Source organism: Dermacentor albipictus, unplaced genomic scaffold (assembly GCF_038994185.2).
Source record: "Dermacentor albipictus isolate Rhodes 1998 colony unplaced genomic scaffold, USDA_Dalb.pri_finalv2 scaffold_27, whole genome shotgun sequence".
Lineage (NCBI taxonomy): Eukaryota > Metazoa > Arthropoda > Arachnida > Ixodida > Ixodidae > Dermacentor > Dermacentor albipictus.
The window spans coordinates 415,413-440,233 of record NW_027225581.1 but is presented as its reverse complement, the minus strand read 5'-3'; the positions used below and the strand labels follow the sequence as shown (position 1 = coordinate 440,233).

The 24,821-nt window shown below is 45.4% G+C and overlaps 1 protein-coding gene across 1 annotated transcript in view; it reads right to left on the bottom strand.

Annotated features, from left to right (window-relative positions):
* Nucleotides 1-874: 874 nt before the first annotated feature.
* LOC139052604 (glucoside xylosyltransferase 2-like) overlaps nt 875-24,821 on the bottom strand; it is an 83,680-nt gene continuing 59,733 nt past the window's right edge. The window contains exons 6-7 of the mRNA XM_070529680.1: nt 22,144-22,457; nt 875-1,104 (exon numbers count right to left, since the gene is read on the bottom strand). Coding sequence (XP_070385781.1) covers nt 910-1,104; nt 22,144-22,457 — 509 coding nt within the window. The 3' untranslated portion in view covers nt 875-909. The remainder of the gene's footprint in view (nt 1,105-22,143; nt 22,458-24,821) is intronic.

Sequence of the window (24,821 nt, the reverse complement as noted above, 5' to 3'; positions counted from 1 at the left end):
TTGGTATGGCTGGGCCATACTCTTGGACGATTACTTTTGAGGGTACTACAAGTTTCGTAGCACCATATGGGTTTACGGGTGACAGTGATTCTGGCACTATGATAAGACATCGAGATAAGCGCTGTGTCAAGAAAGCGAACGCTTGTAGACACCAATGTGTCTAGCGCTAGTCAAGCGACATTTTGTGAAAGATAAAGCATCCCGGAGAGTGACGATCCTGGAATACGACACAACCAACACAGGTTTTTCGGCCGCTGTTGGATAAGCCACTTATTCTTTAACAAATCCAATATTTAGGGGTTTTAGGAAGTCCCTGCTGAGTCCGTATTAGCAGTGCAGAAGGGTTGAAATCTGGGCCAGTTGGTACATACTTGAACGAAAAAAACAGTCAAAAACACAAAGGACAAGAGAAGAAGTTCACGATACAACGACTGGACTATCAACTGTGGTTCTAATTCTAATAACCAATTCTAATAAACCACAGTTGATAGTCCAGTCGTTGTGTCGTGAACTTCTTCTCTTGTCCTTTGTGTTTTTGACTGGTTTTTTCGTTCACATATTAGCAGTGTTTGACTGCAAATCCTTGGAAGGCTGAGCAATGCATAATGCCATTTCAATCTATAAAACCATGTTTGTGGGATTTTAGCCGCCTGCTTGCGCAATACTTTTCCAGTTTCTCACACTTTCCTTATCTCTCCCGCATCCCGGTGGAAAGCGAAAAATGGGTCTTACTGTACATTATAAGAAGCTTGAATTATAAAGAGGCTGATTTAACGCAAGACTTCATTTCACTGAATACTATTCTTTTCTCATGTCCCACATTCATGCATAACTGTTCTCGGTGACAACATAGGCGTGACAAGTGATGAAAAATGTATTAACAGAATTGGAATTATTACATTATTCTAGTCAAATATTCTTCTTCAGACCCTGTGCTCTACTCTGTATGATCGTTTCGGTAGCACTGTCGATGGCGCGTGCCGTCTTCTCCCAGTGAACCACATGCTTGAGGAACTCGTGCCCGCAGCTAGTATTGTGACTCTTGCTAAGTCGATCCTTGAAAACGTCGATGAAGGTGTCCCCAAGGCTTTCGCCAAGCTGGTACTGAAATAAAGAACAAGTGCAGCGAAGCTTTCCTAAAAGGAAGTGTTATTTGGAGCTACATTTCGTTCGCTACATCATAAAAATACAAAAAGCACCATCTTGCTGTAACGTGCACTGTAACGTGCTGCTGACCGACATCTTGGCGAATACACTCAGGGTAAGTTTGGATACTCTCTTCAATGCAGCTGATTTACCCCATTTCTCACGGCGGCAATAGTATCAAAAGAGGGCAGATTATAGGATGGCTCAACTGTATGCTTAGTTACATAAACCTGGCATCTCTAGTCGATAACACCATCCAACAGATCGAGAGACAAGGCCAGCAAGCAGCACTTATTTGAATAGCCGACACGGGCGGTGACCGCGGTGGAAGAAGGACGGCTCTTACATCCTAATTCCAGTCTTTCAAGCCCGACTCAACACGGACTGTGCTGCGCCGTATCAAGGTTTCGTGCATGCACTGACGTCACGAACTATATTATTCTTGGTTGCTCTGGTCGCGCTCATGGCAGAAGGGTGCCCCCTTACATATTTATTCCATTCTTTGCAGGTTCGTGAACAACTTCGTTTCTGTAATAGTTATCTTGCCCCGTGCTTTTTTCCACCGTCACCTGCGTTGCCATTCTGCGGCTCGGTATGCGATACTTTTGGCGTCACGTGATTTGGCGTTTGGTGCTGTTTTCACGGGGTGTTCATCTAGTGGGGCCATGAAGAGTCAGTGCCCTTCTTGCAAACGACTCCTCCCCCCTGATGGACGATTCATGAAATACTCCGAATGTAAGTACGGCTACAATCTCTGTGATTGTTCGGGCTGCAGTGAAGCATCATGTAAGAGCAAAGGCGAGAGCGGTCTGAAGGCGTGGCGATGTTTGCCATGCCGAGCGCAAAAGTTAACGCACAAGGGGCCAGGCGTTGGATCCCGGCCTCTTGGTCTTTTTCCTAGAAACGACAGTCAAACTCGACATGCTTGTCAGCTGGCCGCAAAAGGTATCATCACAAACTTTCTCTGAGCTAATGTCTTAAAAAAGCGACCAAATAGTGAGTCATCAAGATGCCTAGAAAAAGGAAGCAACCAGCTTCAAGAAAAATGTGTCTTAACTCGAGAGCGATGCAGCCCCAAGTAGTATTCAGCAACTCAGAACCTCAGTGAACCACCACCTTGAATGGCATAACAGTAAGTTGAACGACATTCAGCAACATAGAGCCTCAGTAAGCGACCTTGAATGGCACAGCAGGAAGTTCAATGTTTAAGTGCATGGAATACAGGTAATGAGTAATTGTAACCTCCTAACAAATCTAAACGAAGTATCAAAATTGGTGAGCTTTTCAGAGCTGACCGCGAGCGACGTCGAGGCGGTAAATCGGTGGTCTTCGAGACAAGGCAAAGTTTGCGGACTCATCGTGCATTTTCTGCCGCTGTCACTGCGAGACAGATGGATTGAAAAGCGCCGTTTTCCGAAACATGAGCTCAAATATTTCAATCTGGAAAATCATGACAGCACAGAACCGACAGCTGCTGCGCTGCGGAAGAGAATGGCCGAGCTGAAACCATTATCGCTTCGCATGGCATGCGAACAGGGAAATTCTTGTTCGAAACAACGAGAATGAATCTGTGGTTGTCCTTTCCTGCACAGCTGATCTTGACTAACTGTGCAGCAGCTGAAGTATGTATCTAACCTATCTCTTCGTCTGTTTTCTTTTTCATGGACCAAGTAAATTTAGCTGACCTAGACACAATAATCCGAAGGCATGGTCTCAATTGCTGTAGTTGTATACATTTCACCTTATATCTCGCAGAAACGAGCGAGACAATCTTGGTTGTTCTTTTTTGGTGGAATAGAATGCCAATGTAGTGCTGTCATGTTTTCGGAAACATGGCTTGCTTCGGAAGATGTGTATAATTTCCCTGGCTAGAAATAATATTACATGAACCGCCGTTTAAACGTGCCGGAGGTGTCTCAACGCTTGTTTACAATTTATTTAATTCTGAGCTTCCCTCTGAATCCTGCGGCAGAATCAACACTACGCAACTGTCCTTATTAAGTGCAACAATATGTTTCTCTATGTTTCCTGCCAGCAGCAATTAGGAAAACCTTTGCTGCTTTTATCGTATTTGGATGCGCTGTTAAAATTCGTTAGTATGAACTATTGTCAAATATTTCTTGGAGGCGGAAAATACAAAGATTTTCACGTGGTAGTGACGTTGAAGAAAGACGCAAAACTGAATGGCGAAACTAGCGTTTTATTTGGTGCACCTGTGCCCTCAAAAACAGGCAAAACCCAACGCTCAACGACAGTGGCGAGCACTGCCAGCGATCTTCAAAAATCTGACCTATCAATCAAGCGCGTCGGCTTTTCTACATCACCAGCCCATTTTATGTCCATGCAGGACGAAGGCCTCTCTATGCCATCTCCAAATACCCCTGTGCTGCTCCAGCCGATTCTGACTAGCGCCTGCGAATAACTCACTTTTATCACGCTACTTAGTTTTCTGCCGTCCTCGACTGCGCTTCCTTTCTCCTGGCACCCATTCTGTAGCCCTAATGGTCCACTGGTTATCTAACCTACGAGCAAGATGACCTGCCCAGCTCCATATTTTTCTCTTAACCTCAATTACAATACAGGCCATCCTCGTACGCTGTCCCATCCACACTGCTTTCTTCCTGCACCTTAACGTTACGCCTTACATTTTTCGTTCCATCGCTCTTTAGGTGTTCGTTAACTTGTTTTCTGGCTTCCTTGTAAGCCTCAGAGTTTCTGTCCCATAAGTTAGCACCGGTAAAATGCATTGATTGTACAGCTTTCTTTTCAATGATAATAGTAAGCTTCCAGTTAGGATTTGAGAATGTGTTCCGAATGCGCCCCTACCCATTTTTATTATTCTGTACATTTTCTTCTCATGATCAAGCTCCCCTGTGAGTAATTGACGGAGGTAAATGTACTCGTTCACAGACTGTACAGGCTCACTGACGATGCTGAACTATTGTTCCCTTTCTTGGCTATTGATCATTGTCTTTGTCTTCGGCATATTAATCTTAAGCACCACTCTTATACTGCTTGTAAAGGTCCTCAATCATTTTTTGTAACATGTCCTCAGCGTTCCTGAACAGTGTATTGTCATCTGCAAATTGAAGGTTGCTGAGATATTCGCCGTTGATCCTCACTCCTAAGCATTTTCAGTTTAATAGCTTGAACATTTATTTTAAGCACGCAGCGAATAGCGTTAGAAACATTGTGTCTCCACGTCTAAGCCCTTTTTATAGGTGTCTTCCTACTTGTGGAGAATGAAGTTAGCTGTGGAATCTTTGTAGATATTTTTCAAGATATTTACGTATCTATCCTGTACTCCTTGATTTCGTAATGCGTCTAGGACTGCTGGTATCTCTGCTGAATCAAACGCCTTTTCGTAATTTATGAAGGGTCTATAGAGAGGCTGATTGTACTCTGCGAATTTGTCGATTACCTCACTGATGACATGGGTTTGATCCATTGTAGAGTATCCCTTCCTGAAACCAGCCAGTTGACTTTGTTAACTGAAGTCCAGTGGTGCCCATTATTTGTTTATTTATTTATTTATTTATTTATTTATTTATTTATTTATTTAAGTACCCTGAGAGTAAGTATACATTATATAGTGGAGAGGCAACATAAAGGAGGTAAAAACGATCTACAGAAGAGCACAGTATAAGTAACAATGATACATTATGCTCGCTCACTGATTTACACATCATGGACAAAAAAATATAATAGTGGCATTTCACCATAGAAATCTCTTGATACACTTTTCAAGAAAACAAATTGGGAATGATAGCTCAGTACATACATAGTTAGGTTGCAAATATAGTATTTATACAATGAAAAGACACATGATATAGTCAACGCAAGCTTCATTATTTAAATGTAGGTAACTAAAGCGTTTCTAAATTGAACAGGATTGTTTATACTAACAATGGATGCTAGCAGACCCTTCCATTCGTTGCATGTTTTGGGTAAAAATGATTGCGAATGTGTTAGTCTCTTAGACCGAGGCACATGTATACCTTATGCGTATGATCTCTACGTGAGGAAATGAATGGTGCTCTTATTCTATTGGAGATTACCTTTCTGAATATTTCATTTAATACTAGACGTATGCTGTTTGGCCTATAATTTTTCAAGTCTTTAACGTCTGCCGTTATGTGGAAACGTATAATGCTGGCATTCTTCCAGTTCTCTGGGACTCTTGAAGTAGATAGAAAGTTCGTATAAAGGGCCGCCAGTTTTTCTACCATTAAGCATCATCCATCTGTGATTACATCGACTGATATTCTATCTTCTCCTGCCAATTTTCCCCGCTTTATGTCATGCAAGGCCCTCCTAACTTCATCAATAGCTACAGAAGGAGTCTCTGGGACCCGTTCATTATCATTTCGAATGGAGGAATTGTGGCTGCTCTGAGTCTCATAAAGGTCAGTATATAATTTTTCTGCAGCTTTTACTATCTCTTCGAGATTGTTGCTCATATTACTCTGCTTATCCTTCAGTGCATACACGTTGGTTTGTCTTACGCCAAGTTTCCTTCACGCTGATTTCAAGCTGTGTCCATTTTTTACCGTTTCCTTTGTCTTTGTCACGTTACAATTTCTAATAACCCGTGTTTTCTTTTTGTTGATCAGTTTTTACAGCTTCGCGAAAACTATCCAATCTCTTGAGTTGGGCCTTTTCGTTATTTGTCTTTTCTTTATTATGTCATCTGATACTTGGGAGAGCTCACTTAATAGTTGTCTTGGCCCCTTACATCATCGTCTTCATGATCATCATCATCAGCCTGCTTTGTGTCCACTGCAGGACGACGGCCTCTCCCTGCAATCTCCGATTACCCTTGTCCTGCGCCAATCGATTCCAACTAGCACCCAATTTCCTAATTTCGTCGCACCATCTAGATTTCGCCCGTCCTATACCGCTCTTCTCTTCTATTGGCACCCATTCTGTCACCCTAATGGTCCAACGGTTATCTAATCTGCGCATTACATCACCTGCCCAGCGCCATTTTTTTCACTTACTTTCTATTAAATATCGTCTATACCCGTTGCTCTCTGGTATAAACCGCTCTCTTTCTGTCTATTAAAGTTATGCGTAGCATTCTTCGTTCCATCGCTGTTTGCGCTGTCCTGAACTTGTTCTCAAGCTTCTTTGGCAGCCGCCAAGTCTCGGTGCCGTATATCTGCACCGCTAAAATGCCCTAATTATGCACATTCCTTTTAAATGATGACGGCAAGCTCCCATTCAGGAGCTCACGATGTCTTGTGTATGCCAATCCAACCCATTTTTATTCTTCTGTGAATTTCCTTTCCATGGTCAGGTTTCCCTCTGATTAGTTGATCTAGATCAACGTACTCCTTTATAGACTCTAGAGGCTGACTTGCGATCTTGTACTCATGTTCCCTTGTCCGGTAATTCATCATTATCTTTGTCTTCTGCATATTAATCTTCAGCCCCACTCTTACATTCTCCATGTTAAGGTCCGCAATCCTTTGTTGTAACTCGTCCGCCATGTTGCTAAATAGAGCAATGTCATCGGCAAACCGAAGGCGGCTGAGATATTCGCCGCCAATCTTTACTCCTTAACCCTCCCGTATTAATAGCTTGAATACTTCTTCCAAGCATGCAATGAATAGCATAGGAGAGATTGTGTCTGTTGTCTGACCCCTTTTTTCATAGGTATCTTTCTAATTGGGTAGAATTAAGGTGGCTGTGGAATCTCTTTATTCTCCAGGGTATTTACGTAAGTTTTCGGTATTCCTTGATTACGCAGTGCTTCTATGATTGCTGGTATCTGTTCTGAATCAAATGCTTTGTCGTAATATATGAAAGCCCTATAGAGAGGTTCACTGTACTATGGGGATTTCCCGATAGCCTAAATAATGACATGGATGTGATCCATTGTAGAGTATTCTTTCCTGAAGCCAGCCTCTTCCCTTGATTGACTACTCTCCAGTGTTTCCCTTATTCTATTATATGTTATTTGGTAAATATGTTAGACATTTCTGGGAGTAAGCTAATGGGCGTAGAAATTTTCAGTTATTTAACGTTGCTCTTTTGTGGATTAGTATAATGTTTGCATTCTTCCAGTTTTCTGGGACCCTTCTACTCTATAGACACTTCCCATAGAGAGCCGCCAGTTTTCCTAGCATTAGGTTTCCGCCATCTTTGCTTGAATCGACTGTTATTCCATCCTCTCCAGCTTTTTTCCACCGTTTCGTGCCTTCCAAGGCCCTTCTGACTTCATCTCTAGGTATAGGAGTTTCTGTATGCTATTCATTATTGTTTCGAATAGAGTTCTCCTGAGTCCTCTGGGTAGGGTAAATGTCAGTATGGAATTCTTCCACTGCTTTTAATAAATCTTCGAGATTGCTGATAATATTACCCTGATTATATTTCAGTGCACACATCTTGGCTTGTCCTACGCAAGTTTCTTTCTCACGGATTTCAGGCTGAGTCCATTTTTTATAATAATTCAGTCTTTCTCACGTTATAATTTCTAATATCACCTGTTGTCGCTTTGTTGATCAGTTTTGACCATTCTGCGAATTCTATCTTATCTCTTGAGTTGGATACTTTCATTCTTTGTCATTTTTTATCAAGTCCTTTGTTACTAGGGAGAGCTTGCCCACGGGTTGCCTTGGTGCCTTGCTTCCCACTTCAATTGCTGCCTCTGAAGCCAGCCTCGTTACGGTTTCAGTCATTACCCCTATGTCATCATCATGATCTCTGTTCTAAGGTTGCATATTTGTTTGCAAGTACAAGCCTAAATTTGTCTGCTTTTACCTTTCCTGTGTCTAATTTGACCTATTTTTTCTTGACCAATTTTACTCTTTCCCTCTTCAAGTTGAGGTGTATCCTAGCCCTCAGTAACCTATGAGTGCTGCACTTTGCCATACCTAGCACTTCTACATCATTCACTATGCTGGGATCGGCAGAAACTATGAAATTAGTTTTATTTCCTGTTTCACCATTAGGGCCTTTCCAGGTCCACTTTTTTCGCTTCATTCCCTGAAAAAGGTATTCATTATTCTTTGCCTACTTCTTTCTGCAAATTCTTCTAGCAACTCTCGTACAGCGTTTCGAGACTCGACTGCGTAGTTGCATATTGCCTGTTCACGCACCTGCCTTTATCCCACTTTTGCATTGAAGTCAGCCATTACTACTGTATACCGAGTTTGCACTTTTCTCATCGCTAATTCAACATCTTCATAAAAGTGATCTACTTTCTTATCGTCGTAAATAGATGTTGGACCGTAGGCTTGTACTACGTTTAATCTACTGCTCCCTTTAAACTACTGCTCCCTTCTCGTTTACGCTGCAAAATTCGTTAATGTTGCCCGCTATGTCATTATGGATTGGAAATCATACCCTGTATTGCTTCTTATCACGGAGACCTCTATAGCAGAGGACATGGCCGTTATTTAGCAATGTGTTAGCCTCACCAGTTCTTCTACTCTCACTAAGGCTGATAATATCTCCAAAAATGCCTGATAGTTCCGCAAAGAGTCCTGCTAAGCTAGCCTCACTCGAGAGGGTTCGGGGTATTCCGTTGCAGTCATTGACTTTGGGACCCTCGTCTGCATACTATTTGCTATTTGCTCAATGTTTCTTGAATGAATAATAAACTGAAACTGACACTAAACTGAACTGAAACATTGTAAGGGTCAGTTTCCATCGGCGGCCTGTCCGGACCCAGAGATTCTTAGCACCCTCTGCTGCATTACAGATCTGACCGCCGCCTTGGTCAGGCACTCCGCAGCTGCTGGCGACTGAGGGCCATTGGTTAATTGCAGATATCATCAGTGAGATTGTGGCCGAATACTGCACCAGGAAGGCCAATTCCTATTCTGGTGAGGGAATGTCTTTGTTTAAGCTTAGTGGCCCTTAATAATTTGGTTGTACCTGTATTAGTATAATCACACTCGCTCTTGGCATCTTTCACCGATGTCAGGCGTCACTCAAAGCCTGCAGATGTGGTGCACTGGAGCACCATCCCTCTTCAATTGCTGCTTCTGAAGCAGGAGTAGTTACGGTTTCATTCATTACTTATATCTGATCTTCCTCTCTCTGTTCTAAGGCTGCATACTTGTTTGCGAGTGGCAGCCTGAATTTGTGTACTTTTACCCTTACTGCCTTTAGTGTGACCTTTTTCTCGCTGATGAAATTTTCTCTCTTCAAATTACGGTGAACCCTAGCCCTCACAATCGTAGATTACTGCACTTTCTCCTACCTTACACTTCTACATATTGTGCTATACTGGGATGGGTAGAGATTATGAAATCACTGTTGATTCTTGTTCAGCTTTATGGCTTTTCCAGGAGCAGTTTTGTTCCTACGCTTCCCGAGGAAGGTGGCCATTACTGACAGCCTATTGCTTTCCGCGAATTCTGCCAACGTCTCTCCTCGAGGGTTCCTACAATGGATGTCGTAGTTCCCAACTGTTTGTTCAACAGCCTGCTTTTTGCCCACTTTTCCATTGAAATGGTCCATTAGTACAGTATACTGTGTTTGTATCTTTCTAAACGCTAATTAAATATCTTCGTAAAACTGATCTATTTCATCATCATGATGACTAGAGTTTGGAACGTAGGCTTGTACTACTTTTAATATATACTTCATATTAAGTTTTATTCCGACTACTGCTATTCTGTCATTAAGCATTATTGCTGTAGGATTCATCAATGTTGCCCGCTATGTCGTTACGGATTAGGAAACCTACTCCGTACTGCCTCTTATCTGGAAGTCCTCCATAGCAGAGGACGTGGCCATTTGTCAGCACTAGATAAGCATTACCAGTTCTTCTAACGCCAATAAGGGCAATGATATCCCAAACAACGCTTGATAGTTCTTCAGGGAGTGCAGTTGTTGAACGATCCCAGGGTCAGTGTCCATTGGCGGCCTGTCCGGGTCTAGAGATTTTTAGCACCCTCTGCTGTGTTACAGGTCTGACCGCCAGTTTGGTCAGGAGCTCCACACCTGCTGAGTACTGAGGCCATTTCTTGATCGAATGAGTCATTTGGGAGGAAGTGGCTGAGTACCATACCAGGGAAGCTTAGTGGGTCGCTCTAATTTGGTTTTACATGGATTAGTACAGCCCAACTGGATCTCCGCATCTTTGCCGGTGTCAAGCGCCACTCCAAGCCCCGAGATATAGTGTACTGGACCAGGTGTACTCGAGCTGCCGACCTTCCGATGAAAAAAAAGTGCGAGGCTTTGCCCTTCTGACTATGGCAACCGAGCATCCAAGCTAGCTGTGGCAGAAAACCTTGCAGGTTGTGAGGCCACCTTATATCGGCGAATTCCAGCCCAGAGGATTCTACAGGCCTGTAATATCAGTAGTTCCAATGTGAGCCCCACTTCGTAAATCTCAAATGCCTGAAGACACGCTTGAATCATCCGGAATAGACAGGTTTTGTTGATCGCGGTAGGTAGCCCAACATAGTATTTCTCAGCGGTTCAAACCCCGTTGTTTCGGAATCTCCCGTGCACAAGCGGCCATGACCGCGGCTAAGTACACGATATATTTTCGCCGAAGTTGAACAGGACTTGAAACGTGCGGGAAAAGGATTTGCGCGCTTACCGGGAACCCACGAGCTGCGCATAAGCGAAGATATATCCGTCTTTTTCCTGTCGCGTCTGCCTGCCTCTGGCATCGGAGAAGTCCTTTCAGAACCAGTCGGAATTGCTAAGCCCTCGTCTTTCGCCCCCCCCCCCCCGAAGCCGAGTCACCGGGTGTGAGATGCGTGCGTGCATTCGAAGATATATATACCGAAAAATATACTGCAGCTTTCGCTCACGCGTGGTTCAGAACAATATAATTCTGAAGCGCGAGTAAAGCGTGCACCTTGGAAGTGACCTTTCTATATGCTCGGACAACTCTTATACGATGCGTCCTTCAACCTACAGCAAACGCGTCTGCGATCAGTGTGACATAGTTTGTACACTGCGCGTAGGAAGACGTCCCCCTTGCCGTCGCAATACTTCTAATAAAACAGTTGCAAATACACGCTCTGGAGCTAGGGAGCACAAACGTAATTAAGTAGAACTTGTTGCTGGGCGTGTTGGTTGGGATCTAAAGAATACATTGTTGCGCCAAAAAAGGAAAATAGAGACTTGGGAAGAGTACGAAACGACTCCGAAGTCTTTATTTTACTTTTTTGGCGTAACAATGTATTCTTTAGATCACAAACGTAATCACGCGAAAATGAATATAAGTGCAAATTTCGAAGAAAGAAATGCGCGTAAACTACGCCCATTTTTGACCTGATGACAATCGTTTCTGAACATTACAACTGCCGTCGTTACGTTATTTTTCCTTATTCTTTGCGTGGTAATGGAAATCTTGTTAACACTTTTCTCTTTCCCTATAACATGGCAATTTTTGTATCACCTAAGCAAGCACGTTTTGGCAGCGTGCTTCGAAATTGACTGCGGATGAATTCTTCTACCTTTATTATGTCATAAAGTGAGCAGTGGTAACCCCTCTTCATGAATTCAGTTCACCGAATACGCTTGCGAGATAGATACAAGCAAACTCGTTGTATACATGAGCTATGCATGAGTCATCGAAGGTACTCGAATAATCGGTGATGCCCGCGTGTCTTGCAGAAATTTCTAGGCAAGTCTCATCACGCATGCAATCAGATTACATAAGCTTGGGTCACAATACAACCATCGATAACGTTCGAGAAATATCCGTTACACGCAGGCGCGTCTACGCTCTGCGATAACATTGTTAGACGGTGAAATGTGCTCGCCCGAAAAATATAAACAAGTAAATGTTCCTATGTCCCTGTCCATGTCCCCCTCTCAAAAAGCATTGTCCCGATACTACAAACATAACAGGAGAGCGAAAAATATAATTACACGTATTAAGCAAACGTAAAAAAAACAGCAAGAAACTAATTTCAAAGTAAGCAAGTGAAAGAAAGAAGCGAGAAGTTCAGCTATGCAAAACCTGAGAGGTAGTTAGCTCTTGCTAAACGGCTTAATTCGCACAGCATGAACTGTTTCAGGTCGTGAGTGGCGCTGCTGTGAAAGCGAAATACCGTCGGCACGACCTCACAGTCGAGTGCGTCAACGCGTCGGACAATTTCGTAGGGTCCGAAATAGCGGCGTAAAAGCTTCTCACTAAGTTCCTCTTGGCGTATCGGGGTCCAACCTGAAACGTCATCGCCGGGCTTATATTCCACGTAGCGTCGTCGAAGACTGTCATTCCGGCTGTTGGTTTTCTCATGTTTCTTGATGCGCAGTCGGGCGAGCTGCCCGGCTTCTTCGGTGCGCTGGAAATAGGCAGCGACGTCTACATTTCCCGTGTCAGTGATGTGCGGCAGCATGCCGTCGATAGTCGTCGTCGGGCTCCTTCCGTAAACGAATTTGAACGGCGTAATCTGTGTTGCTTCTTTCACTGCCGTGTTGTAAGCAAATGAGAAAAAGGGGAGCACGGCCTCCCACGTCTTGTATTCGACGTGGGCGTACATCGCTAACATGTCGGTGAGAGCCTTGTTGAGTAGTTCCGTTAGGCCATTCACTTGCGGGTTACAGGCAGCTGTACTCCGGTGTCTTGTGGGGCTATACTGCAGGATCACTTGAGTAAGCTCAGCGGTAAAAGGCGCTCCTCAGTCCATAATGAGCACTTATGTAACACCACGCCGCAGCAGGTTGTTCTCCACGAAAATTTGGCTACTTCCGCTGCACTGCTTTTGACAGGACTTTTGATTCGGTGTAGCGAGTAAGGTATTGGGTGGCCATGACGATCCACTAGTCTCCAGATGTTGAAATCCATCCATCCTGATCTGTTGAAACTGTCGGCGAAAAAGCTCGATCGACCGCAGTAATCCAGCCGGGCTTGTCGGTGGTGTCTTTCGTCGCTAGCAGTATCGACATGACTTCACGTAACGGGCGACGTCGACGGTCAGCTGCGGCAAATAGTACTTCTGGTCTATTCTTGTGAGTGTAAGGGGAAACCCGAGGTGCCCGGATGTCTTACTACCATGCAGGGTATGCACTATTTCGGACTGGAGTGCTGCAGGCACAAATCAGAAGGTCGTTTGCGCGAGCTGGCTAAATGTTCTTCATCGGAACGTCGTAAGAGTAAGGAAGGTGATCCGGGCCTAAATACCATCGGGACAAACTCGGTCTTGCCTTGCAAGTACTCAGCAAGGCTTCTGAGCTCCAGGTAAACTCGCTGCGGCTCGGCAAAGTCATCCGCGCATAGTGTACCTATAATGGCGTCTTCGTCTTGGTCACTTTGGGGTGGCAGGTGGCAAGACAGGTAGTTCGCATAAGAGTGTTTTCGTGAACATTTATAAGTTACATTGATATCATATTCGTGGAGTATTAGGCTCCATCACGCCAGGCGTCCTGAAGGGTCCTTCAAGCTCGCTAGCCAACACAACCCGTGATAGTCGCTGACTTTGAACGGCCTGCATGATGATAAGGATGGAATTTTGCTGTAGGCCAAATGATGGTGAGGCATTCCTTTTCAGTCGTAGATTAATAAATAGTCTTCCGGTTATTTATTACCATTCTGGACTGGCTAGCGTAAACTATAATCCATTCAAGAACATTTTTCTTCTGCAATAAGACGGCACCGAGGCCTAGGATACTAGCGTCAGTGTGAATTTCTGCATCTGTGTGCTCGTTAAAGTGCGCAAGTACCGGTGTCGGCTGCACGTGAGGTTTGAGTTCTTGAAATGCGTCGGCCTGCGGCGTTTCCCACTTGAATTCAGAATCACCTTTAGTGAGCTGTGTCAGCAGCTCGGCGATGCGTCAAAAGTCATTGACGAAACGCCTGTAGCAGGCACACATGCCAAGGAATCTACGCAATTCCTTCCTGTCAGTGGGCTACTGCAACTTTGCGATGGCAGGATGCTTCTGCGCGTCAGGGCGGACTCAGGATTTGCTGATTATGATACCCAAGAACAGAAGCTCGTCGTAAGCGAAGCAGCACTTTTCCCGCTTCAGAGTGAGCCCTCATAACATGATGGGCTCTAGTACTCTCGCAAGCGAGCTCAGGTGGTGGTCGAAATCACCAGCGAGGACGACGAGGTTATCCAAGTAAACAAGACACTACTGCTACTTGAATCCTGCTAATGCCGTGTCCATCACATCCTGGATTATTGCAGGCGCCGAGCGCAGTCCAAAAGGCATGACCTTGAACTTGTAGAGGCTGTCTGGCGTGATAAATGCGATCTTTTCACGGTCTCTCTTGGTGGCGTTTATTTGTGAGTAGCCAGTCTTGAGAACCATCATCGAGAAGTGTTTAGTGTTGCAGAGCTGATGCAATATGTCATCTATACGTGTTAGGGAGTATACGTCCTTCTTCGTGATATTGTTCAGTCGACGATAATCGACGCAGAAAGGTATGGTGCCGTCCATTTCCTTCACCAAGACGTCAGGAGATACCCACGAGCTTTTGGACAAATGGATGGTGTCGTGGCGCAGCATATCGTCGACTTATCACCTTATAGCTTCGTGTTCTCGTGTCTACACTTGGTTAGGACTATTGCAGAATGGGCGAGCACACTGTTCGGTTATGATGCGATGCTTTGTAAGTGGTGTTCACTGAACCTTCGAAGACGTTGAAAAGCTGAATTTGTATCGTCGGAGAAGACATTTGAGCTGTTCTTGCTTATTCATGAGGAGGCTTGGGTTTATTTTGAAGACTGGCTCAGGAAATAAGGCATTCGGGGTAGATGCGGCAGAATCTCAGAGGACAAACGCTTTGCAGTATTCTCAAATTTTCTCGGTATGTGTTATCGTCATGTCCTTGTTGATGTGCTTGAATTCCTGGCTTTGTGAGGATGACTTGAGATTTCCCTCCATGAGGTCGAGCAATACCTCTTGCGACGCAAATTTCACGGTCAAGCCGGAGGCTTTGGTCGCCATCCATGACGCCTTCTACGTCTGCGGGCGTTTCGATGTCGACGGAAATGACAACAGCGGAGCGAGGCGGTATGACGACTTGGTTCTCAAGTACACATAAGGTATGGCGATAGCGAGCGCTCTCCGGTGGTGTCGCTTCATCTTCCGATAGCGTTATTTACTTTGACTTCAGGTTGATGGTTGCACGGTGTTGATTCAAGAAGTGCATGCCGAGAATGACATCTGGTCAACACTGTTGGAGGATAACGAAGGTGGCAGGGCAGATCTGGTCACGAATGGTAATTCTCGCCAAGCAGATTCCAGTTGGCGTTGTTAGGCGTCATCCGGCGGTCCGGATTTGGGACCCTTGCTACAAAGACTCAACTTTCTTCAACTTGGTGCGACGGGTCCACTCATGACGGAGCAGTCGGCTCGTGTGTCTACTAACGCGGTGAATGCGAGTCCGTCCAGGAATACCTCGAGATCGGTGGCGCTTTGTTTTGCAATGCAGTTAGGACTTGTCATCGGATCACGATTGCGCCACGTTGACGTGTGGCTTGTATGTCGCGTCATCAGGTTCATGGTCGTTTCATTGTTTGTATCCGGGCTTCGGCGGGATGTCGGTGCATCGTTGTTCTGTCGTCGAGATAGTATCTGCGTGGTCTTCGTCGGCGGCGGAGGATCTTTGTCTTTTCGACGAACATCGGTTGCCGCTTTTAGTTTTCCAGATATGAACTGAGGGACCGGCTGAAGGCTGGGCCAGTGTTTGGTCGAATAAGAAAAGATAAATTGCGAAAGACCAGGACTAAAGAAGGACACAAACGACAGGACCAGCGGAGCAGTGTATGGTCGCCGCTGCAGCGACAGGTAGCAGCGCGGTGATGGCGAGCGGGACGGTCATCGAGGGCTCCACTGGGTGGCGGCGGGGTAGTCGGCGATATTGAAAAGGCTTGTTGTGAGCGCGCAGCATTTACGGCGAACCCTGATAATTCCATTTTGAGTTATGGGCATCGGTGGTGGGCATGCCCCGCTTCCCCGCAGTGATAGCAGTGCGGGTGGTGTTCAGGGGCGCGCCTAACGTCCGTCTTCCGTGGGTAAATGTGGTGGGTGACGGGCGAGCTTCCTCGCATCGGTGGCGGTGGACGACGGAATTGCAACGTTAGCCTGCAGCGGTCGAGGAAGGGGACCTTAATGGCGGGCGGCTTAGGCCATGGCTTCCGGCTAGGGTTGAGGTGATGCCGGAATAACTGATACTTCTAGTGACAGGTGAAGCTCTTCTTTAAATATGTGAGCGATCGAAGCAACCTGGGTCTACGAACTAGGGCACAGCTGCAGCTCTTCCCGTACAACCGCTATGATCATCTCGTGCAAGTCATCAGCGCCTGGGAATTCAGATTCGGCGCAGTTTGTTGTTGGCGCACGGTGGTTCTATTGTTTGGTGCCCATTTCAAGCGGCTGCTCGATCGTTGTGGCCTCCGAAACAAATTCAGTGACAGTGTTGGGCGAGTTGTGTATCAATCCAGCGAATAGTTGTTCTTTCACACCCCGCATCAAGAAACGAACTTTCTTCGGAGATGTCTGGGTCGGCGTGGCGAATGAGGCGAGTCATTTGCTCCGCAAAGATTGCGATGTTCTCGTTCGGTAGCTGTATGCGAGTTTCCAGTAGAACTTGGGATTGCTTTTGCGCAAGTCCCTCGTGGAGGTCTGCTGGAAGCCATTGCGGAACAGCTCCTATGTAGACAGAGTCGATTCCCGGTACTCAAACCCCGTCCTGGCGGCGTCTTCTGAGCCAGAGCACGCATGCCGCAGGTTGTCATCACAGTTTCTATTGAAAGCAGCAACCCTGCTTCTGCGGAAGGATCGTGGCTCCTCTTACTGTTGCAGAACAATGGGGGACGCTGCGGCTGCTATTAGGGTTCTTTTAGTCATGATACTCTCAGTCGTCTCAGGTAGAAGTCCATGCTCCGGGAGCAGCTGTTGTAGCCGGCGGTTTGCTCGATGGTCCGGGACGACGTTGGTGTTCTCTTTGCGGTCCAAACTTGGATCATGGCTTGTCCCGGGCGTCGGTTACGTGAACGAAAAGTACCTCCACCAGATGTCACTTGGGAGTGTGGGTGAAGAAAGCATCAAAACTGTGAATGTCGAAACTAGCGTTTCATTGGGCGAACATGTGCCCTGAAAAACAGGCTACACTCAAAGCACAACGATAGTGGCGAACACACTCAGCGATCGTTGAAAGCATGATTTGGCGGTAAAGCGCGTCGTCTTCTATACAAGAGTCATGGAAGGTTCCAGAGTAATTGGTGGTGCCAGCGTGTCGTCCAGAAAGTTCCACACAATTCGCATTGCACTTGCATTCAGATTACATAAGATTCGGTGAAAACAGAACCATCTATAACATCACAGAAATTTGCGATACATGCGTGTGCTTGCCCAGATGAGCGATAATATTTGTTCTACTCCGCTGCATACACAGTAGTCAATGGTGTACAAGCTACGAAAAATGTTCGGAGAAGAAAAGTTATCACTTCCCTCGTTCCGCGTATGCTCTCGGTGGACGTGCCACCCCGGTTTTGCTGTGCGCCAACAGCGTTCGCTCGCGCGAGCATGCGTGTGAGGCTGCTAGCGGTGGGTTGCAATAAAGAACGCAAAAAGAAGACTACAAATAATTAACTATTCATCATCATCAGCATCATAATTTATTATTCCCTTAAGACCGCATTTGGGGTATAATATAAGGGGGGGGGCAAAACAATAATACAAACATCGAAGGAATGGTCATATACAAAGCAACAAGAAGCAACACCTGAAAAGACACTAATAGCAGGTTTTTGCATAATTAGTTGCCAATATGGGTGGTTAGGAACTCTCCAAATTTAGAAGGGTTTCGCTCTATGCAACAACGGATTCCGGGAGTGAGTTTCATTGTTCTATTGCAACAGGCAGGAAGGATTTGTTGAAAGCGTTTGTAGAACCATGAAGGCGTTGGATACTTCAAGAATTGAATAGACAAAATGATGAGCGCACGGGTGGAAATAAAAGCGAGGAACGAAGGTCAGGAAAGTTATAGTACAATTTATAGAATAGGCAGAGTTGCGAAATTATATGTCCTAATGCTAAAAGGGGTAGACAGATAGATAACTTCAAGTTAGTGACGCTGATAGTGTTGTCTTAATTCTATAAGAGAAAACGGGAGGCTTGATTTTGAGTAGCTTCTAAAGTGTAAATCAAGTACTTTTGATGCAGCTTCCAAATTGTAGACGCATATTCTAATTTTGTATTTCTAATGCAACGCTAAGCAACTGTCTAGAACAATGTGTTTGTTTCAAAGAATAAAAACTTTTTTCATTCTCTACTGACTTTATATAAATAACAGTTGCACACAATTGTTGTCCAAACGTATCGAACTATTTCCAAGTGCGAACACTGTCGCTGCAAGAAGTCTCTCTAGCCTCCATCGAGTTCACTGCTATGTATCGAACGAAGTATAGACGGTGAAAAGCGCTCACCTGAAAAAGTTAAACACGTACACGTGTCAATATGATGGTTGAAAATAACATGAATCTAGAATTAAAACCTCTCCTAAATATACAACTGTAAAAACGTTATTAGGCTGCCTAAGCGAGTTGCGGCAAAATTATGCCTCTAAAACATTACGCAACATATTTTTCTATTGACATGTGCTTCCGTGATAAGTTAATATTCTTTTTCGTGGTTTCATCACTATATATTTCCTTATGTGGCTGTTCTCTTTCTTAGTATGAATTTATGCATAATGTATAATGTCTAATTTCGTTTAACCGCTACGAAGCGGTTAAAGCGGTGAAGTGGCCAGATTCCTGTCAAGCTGGAGTGTTTTGCCTAGTCATCCTGTTGACAATCTAGTTGTTGCAAAATAAAATCAACGTCGAAGTGAACTATTTTTTATATGTTAATGACAGTAGAAAAACAGCTCAAGTTCATGAGTTTTATGTCGTGGCAGGCAAGTCTATTACAGCAACGTTACGCTTGGCCACTGCCTATGTGCGGATAAAGCAATGTCTTTATTGCAGTTGTGCAATTCTTCATGCTATCTATCGGCAGTGACTCCGGAATGCATCAATGTTGCTTGCTTAGCCTAATTGCATGTTTCGTAGTAGAGTGCCGACAATTAAAATTTTTGGCTGTTTCCTTCGCAATCGAAGATCTCGGCTGGCACCCATTTCTCCTATGGTTTTTCATTATTTTCATTCGGAAATTAGCACTTGTTTGCCGGGTAATTTGAATTTGAGCGATCAGCCAGCACTTGTCTGACCGCAAATGGCCGCAACCGGATGACCCTTATGGTAATCACACCTGTCTTGGTGAGCGATAAAATTTGATCAATTGCTTTGGTCCCAGCAACATCAACAGAAGTGAACTGTACCATGTGGCAGTTTCAGTCACTGCAGCAGTCTTTATGGCACGAGTTAAAACACGATAAACGTACTAAAAGTGTATAACAGCTGTGTCCTACCAGTGGTCACCTAGGTGGCAGAAACCTCGCGGCTTACGAAAAGCCAAAAGAGTACGCATTTGGGCTGGTTGGTTCATGATTACGAGCAATAAAGCAGCGCTAAACGACGGGACGAGTGAAAGGACACAGACAACTGCGCTGACTAACAACCAAAGTGTGTTTATTCCGTCAGTCAGCATATATATGCTCCACCGCTATCTGACCCACAGAATCTACAGAATAGGGCATGCGCAGGGGGAATTGCAATTAATGTGATCAGAAGGCAATCTCCTTCGGAAGGAGAGAAATGGACGGAAGGCTTACACATGCTTCGCCACTAACGTGAATGTGGAAGGCTTCGGATATAAGGCGTGCGCGGTCATCACGATATTTTGACAGATAGGTTACACCTTCGAAAAATGGCTTGCAGCAGCATTCATTGCAATGTAGTGACAACTGACTATCTTTTGCCCGTTTTTGAAATTTGTTGAAGTGCTCGCGCATGCGGTCGTTGATGCAACGCCCCGTTTGGCCGATATAAAAACGCTTGCATGAAAGGGGGATCTTGTACACCACACAGTCACAACAGTCACCAACAAACCTCTGTCTGTGCTGTTTTTTACAACTTTTTTTGTTGTTATTGCTTACCCTATTGACTTGGTGGCACAGGCTACCTAACTTATTTTTGGCAGTAAACAGCAACCTGACGCCTGCCCTACTGACAACCTTTTTGAGATTGTGCTCAACCTGGTGAACATATGGTATAACTGCAACCATTTGCCGTGAGCGATTCTCGGACATAGCAGCTGCCGACTGCTTTCCTTTAAGGTTCGCTGCGAGGCTTTCAGCGATGCTGGTCAAAAGTGGTACCGAGAAACCTGCGAGCTTCAGTCTGGCTACTTGCTTTTCGAAGCATACATCCACTTGGTGGTCACATGACCGGATGAGGGCCGCCTTCATGCAGGATCTTGCTATACCGCGCTTGACAATCTTTGAGTGCGCGGACGAAAATGGAAGAAGGTTCTTATGAGACCGAGGAGCGTAACCCCAACATACATGATTGCTTAAGAACGTTAGCTCCAAGTCTAGGAAACGAAGTTTGTTGTCTGACGGATGCTCCGTGGTCAATTCGAAAGAATCTAGAACTGTGCGGAACAAGTAAAATATTATAGCAGCAGCAGGCTGCGCGTCAGTGGCGTTAGTATTGTAAAAAATTAGAAAGTCATCGACGTATCGCATCACTTTTACAGTGCTTGTCTGGCTGAACTTAGTTCCAAGATTGCGGTCATAGCTGGATAATAATATGTCACTAAGAACAGGGGCTATACATGAACCGATGCACACACCTTTCTTCTGTATAAAAAGCTTATCCTCCATTGAAACGAAAGTGGAAAACATATAAAATCTTAAAAGCTATAAAAAGTTGTCGACGTTGATACCACATGCATTCTGAAACCTAAGAACACCATATTTGTCAATGCAATGGCCGACTTCAATGCATACATGTTCTTGAGGCAAGGAGTAATACAAGTCCTTGATGTCCATGGAAAAGGCTCGGACAGCCTTTGGACATTCCTCACGGAGGAAGGTGGAGACAGTACCTGGCGTCTTTATGAGGAAGGGGTCATCAATGTCGAGGAGGCACAAAAACCTTTGCAGGAACACTCCCAATTGTCGTTGCCAGGTTCCACGCTTAGAAACAATGGCCCGAAACGGGCACAGTTCTTTGTGCGTCTTGGCACTGAAAAACACAGAAAGTCTGGTTTCCTTGCAGGCCTTTATGGAGGAGGCCAGCTTGGAGAGCACGGCTTTTTCGCAGAGCTGAACAGCCTTTGTTTTGACCTTCGCAGGAGCCACTCCATGCACTTCCTTGAAGTTGCCTAGACTGGCCGAATCTGCTTTGCTCTTGTACAAGCCACCAGGGATCACGACAAAACCGCCTTCTTTGTCGGATAGGAGCAGCTTGAGCCCCGCATTTCGAAGGACGGTCACTGCTGTGCTGTACAATGGTTCAGATAGCGGTGGAGCATATATATGCTGACTGACGGAATAAACACACTTTGGTTGTTAGTCAGCGCAGTTGTCTGTGTCTTTCACTCGTCCCGTCATTTAGCGCTGTTTTTATTGCTCGTAATTACGAAAAGGGTTCTACTTAAATTGAGGACAACGCAACGAGCTAAGCAAAGAAGAATGATGGATGTAACGTTAAGAGGATAAGAAGAGAGAAGATTGGGTGAGAAAACAAACGCGAGTTAATAACATCTTAGGTAAAATCAAAAAAAGAAATGGACACGGGCTGGGCATATAATAAGGAGGGAAGATAACCGGTGGTCATTAAGGGTTACGGACTGGATTCCAAGAAATTGGAAGCGCCGCAGTGGGCGGCAGAAGGTTAGGTGGACATAGGAGATTATGAAAGTTGCAGGGACAACATGGCCACAATTAGAATATTATCGGAGTATTTGGCGAAGTAGGGGAGAGGCCATGGCCCTGCAGTGGGCGTAGCCATGATGATGATGATGATGAAACGAACTGACACTGTGATTGAGCACAGTGTGACCAGTTGCCCCCACCATGTTGCTGTTTTTACCTAATTCCTAGCATTACGTTGAAATAGTAATGCTACGAAGCCTAGATACCCTCTAAATTTTCCCAAGTATTCCTGCCAATCTCACCTCTGCCATGGCCTGGTGAAGTTCCCAGAAAGCCGGTTGCGAGTACACAGTGAAGACGTTGCGTGACCCGTGGACAAGAGCCGGTGGTCGCTCAGTGCAGTGTGTCCCGAACATGCAATGGTCGGTCCGGTAGTTCCACCGGCACGAAAACAGCAACAGGCGCTGACGGTGCATGCTGAAGAAGATGTTCAGTACGTCCTGGTCGCCCCATCTCGTGTTCCGTCTATACATCTGCTCCAGTATCCTCATGTGCTCCTCCCAGCCAAACTTTCGCATACGGGTAAGATTCATGAGCATTACGCCCGAGTTGACACCTGTGCTTGGCACGGACGGGAAAGTTGGCAAAAGAAATCGTGAAAGAGGCGATCACAAGTTAGTGCGAATGGAGGGTCACTCTATCAGATTGGACTGATCCTTCCAACTGATCAAGAGTACTACAAACACTCATCTGGTGAGACAAAAAATTAAATTATTGGGTTTTACGTAAAAAAAAAACACCTTCTGGTTATGAGGCACGTCATAGTGGAGGACTCCAGAAATTTTGAGCACCTGGGGTTCTTTAACGTGCACCTAAATCGATGCACACGGGTGTTTTTGCCTCCATCGAAATGCGGCCGCCGCTGCCGGGATTCGATCCCGCGCCCTCGTGCTAAGCAGCCCAACAGCATAACCACTGAGAAACTACGGCGGGTCTGGTAAGACGGCGTGTACGAAGGAAGGATGGTGGTCACAAGCTAAGTAAAAGGTTATTGTACTTCACGTTTTTTTAATCTGCACGTTTCATTTGTTGACAGTGGGTCAAATATTTCTTTACATATAAATTAACTTTTTGATTCGCCAGTGACGAAAACCACCTTACTTGTCTTTGCACTTGTTTGCAGTTCAAAGATAGACTACAAGCCGTGCAAACTAACGTACAAACTCCCTTCTGGGGCCGTATTCTGTAGCGGTTCCTTTGGGAACCGGTTCCTTTTGGCTGTTGCCATTGGTCGGCGCTTCGATGTCGTCATCCCTGGTGGGCGGGACGACAAATTTTCATGACGTCACGCAGGTTGCCAATCATCTGGAAAGGAACCGGTTCCCTGCTAGGAGCGGAACCGCGGAGAAGTGGTTCGTTTGAGAGTCGCGCGCGGGGGCGAGCATGATGTCGAGGGTTGCTAGGGCAACCGTGGCAGCCGGCTAATCTCGCGCCAGCTGACGAGCCGGCACCTAAACGAGACGAACGAGCCGGCACCTAGACGAGACGAGACAGAGACGGCAATGGCGGCTCCTTTGGTTATGCTGCTGGCGAGTGCCGAAACACAACGACGCGACGAGAGGCAACGACGCGACGCGTTCGGCATGGCCGAAGAAGAGTTTCGAAGGCATTTTCGGCTCTCCAAAGACATAGTGCGACGTCTTTGCGATGAGCTGGAAGGACATCTCGGACCTCAAAGATTGCGTGGTGTCGACATTACGATGAAAGTGCTGTGCGCGCTGCGGTTTTTTGCCACCGGGAGCTTTCAACATTGCGTCGGGAATGAAGAAGCGATTGCTCTGTCGTAGCCTTCGGTCAGCCGGATCATTACAGCCGTCGCCAAGGCCATTACGGTTGTGGGCAAGGAAAAAGGATGGGTTAGATTCCCATGCACGGCGCAACAGAAAGCCGCCGTCAAGGAAGGCTTTCTTAGCCGTGGAAAAATTCCAGGAGTTCTAGGATGTGTGGACGGGAGTCTGATAGCCATCGTTCGCCCTAAGAAGCTCGGCCCCGGCGAAACGGAATCGTACTGGAGCCGTAAAGGGTATTACGCCCTCAACTGCATGGTCGTGAGTATTGTTCATTGACAAATATTTTCGATATGTGTTTGCGCGAGTGCACGTTGTAAAAAACTTCGTTTCGTTATTTTTTATCAATTGCCGGTAATACTTGCGTTCCTATTAGAGAAAGTAGCGTTTGTGTTGTATGTGTAATGACGACTTTGATCTTTGCATAGAACACGGCCGCACTTTTTCAGTGCTCTCCAATCACAGTTGAATAGCCTTTTAGATGCTACAATGTAAACACATTACGCGCGACTTAAACCGGAATAGACGCCGTAGCAGTGAAGGGAGTCTTCGTCTGCGAGCGATCCTAACAGAAGACGAGCCCTTGTGATTCTTATTCGACGTAAAACTAAAGCATTGTGGCCAACAGACTGTAAACGCGAAAAGGAGCATCCCATCAATGAAAATGGTGTGAGGGAGAATGAGAATGTGTGGACACCCATTTGCTCTAGCTGTCAATACGGCACATGCTGTTTCCGCGTTCATTCGCTTGTAATAGGCACTTTGTCTGAAAAAACAAAAACAAAAACACAGGTGGCACTGTTTAGCAGAATCTTATACAATATGGACGGAAGAAACCAAAGGAATTATTTTGCACATTGTGTTGTTACCGTATGCCATACATGAGCATGTGAACACATGCCAACATTGCATATGTAGGTTAAGATGACATTGTTATCATGCTGATCATTAGTTCAACTGCCTACTGCGTATGTTGATATCTCCTTTTCTGTAATTGTGTTCACTGACTGAACAGTAACTGATTGGCAAGTAGTGTTGTAAGCAAAAGGTTGTGCCAGATATTTGTTGCAGTGGCACTGACACCTTCTCTTTGCTTTCCCTTATGAGGTGTGCGAAGCGAAGCTGAATATCCT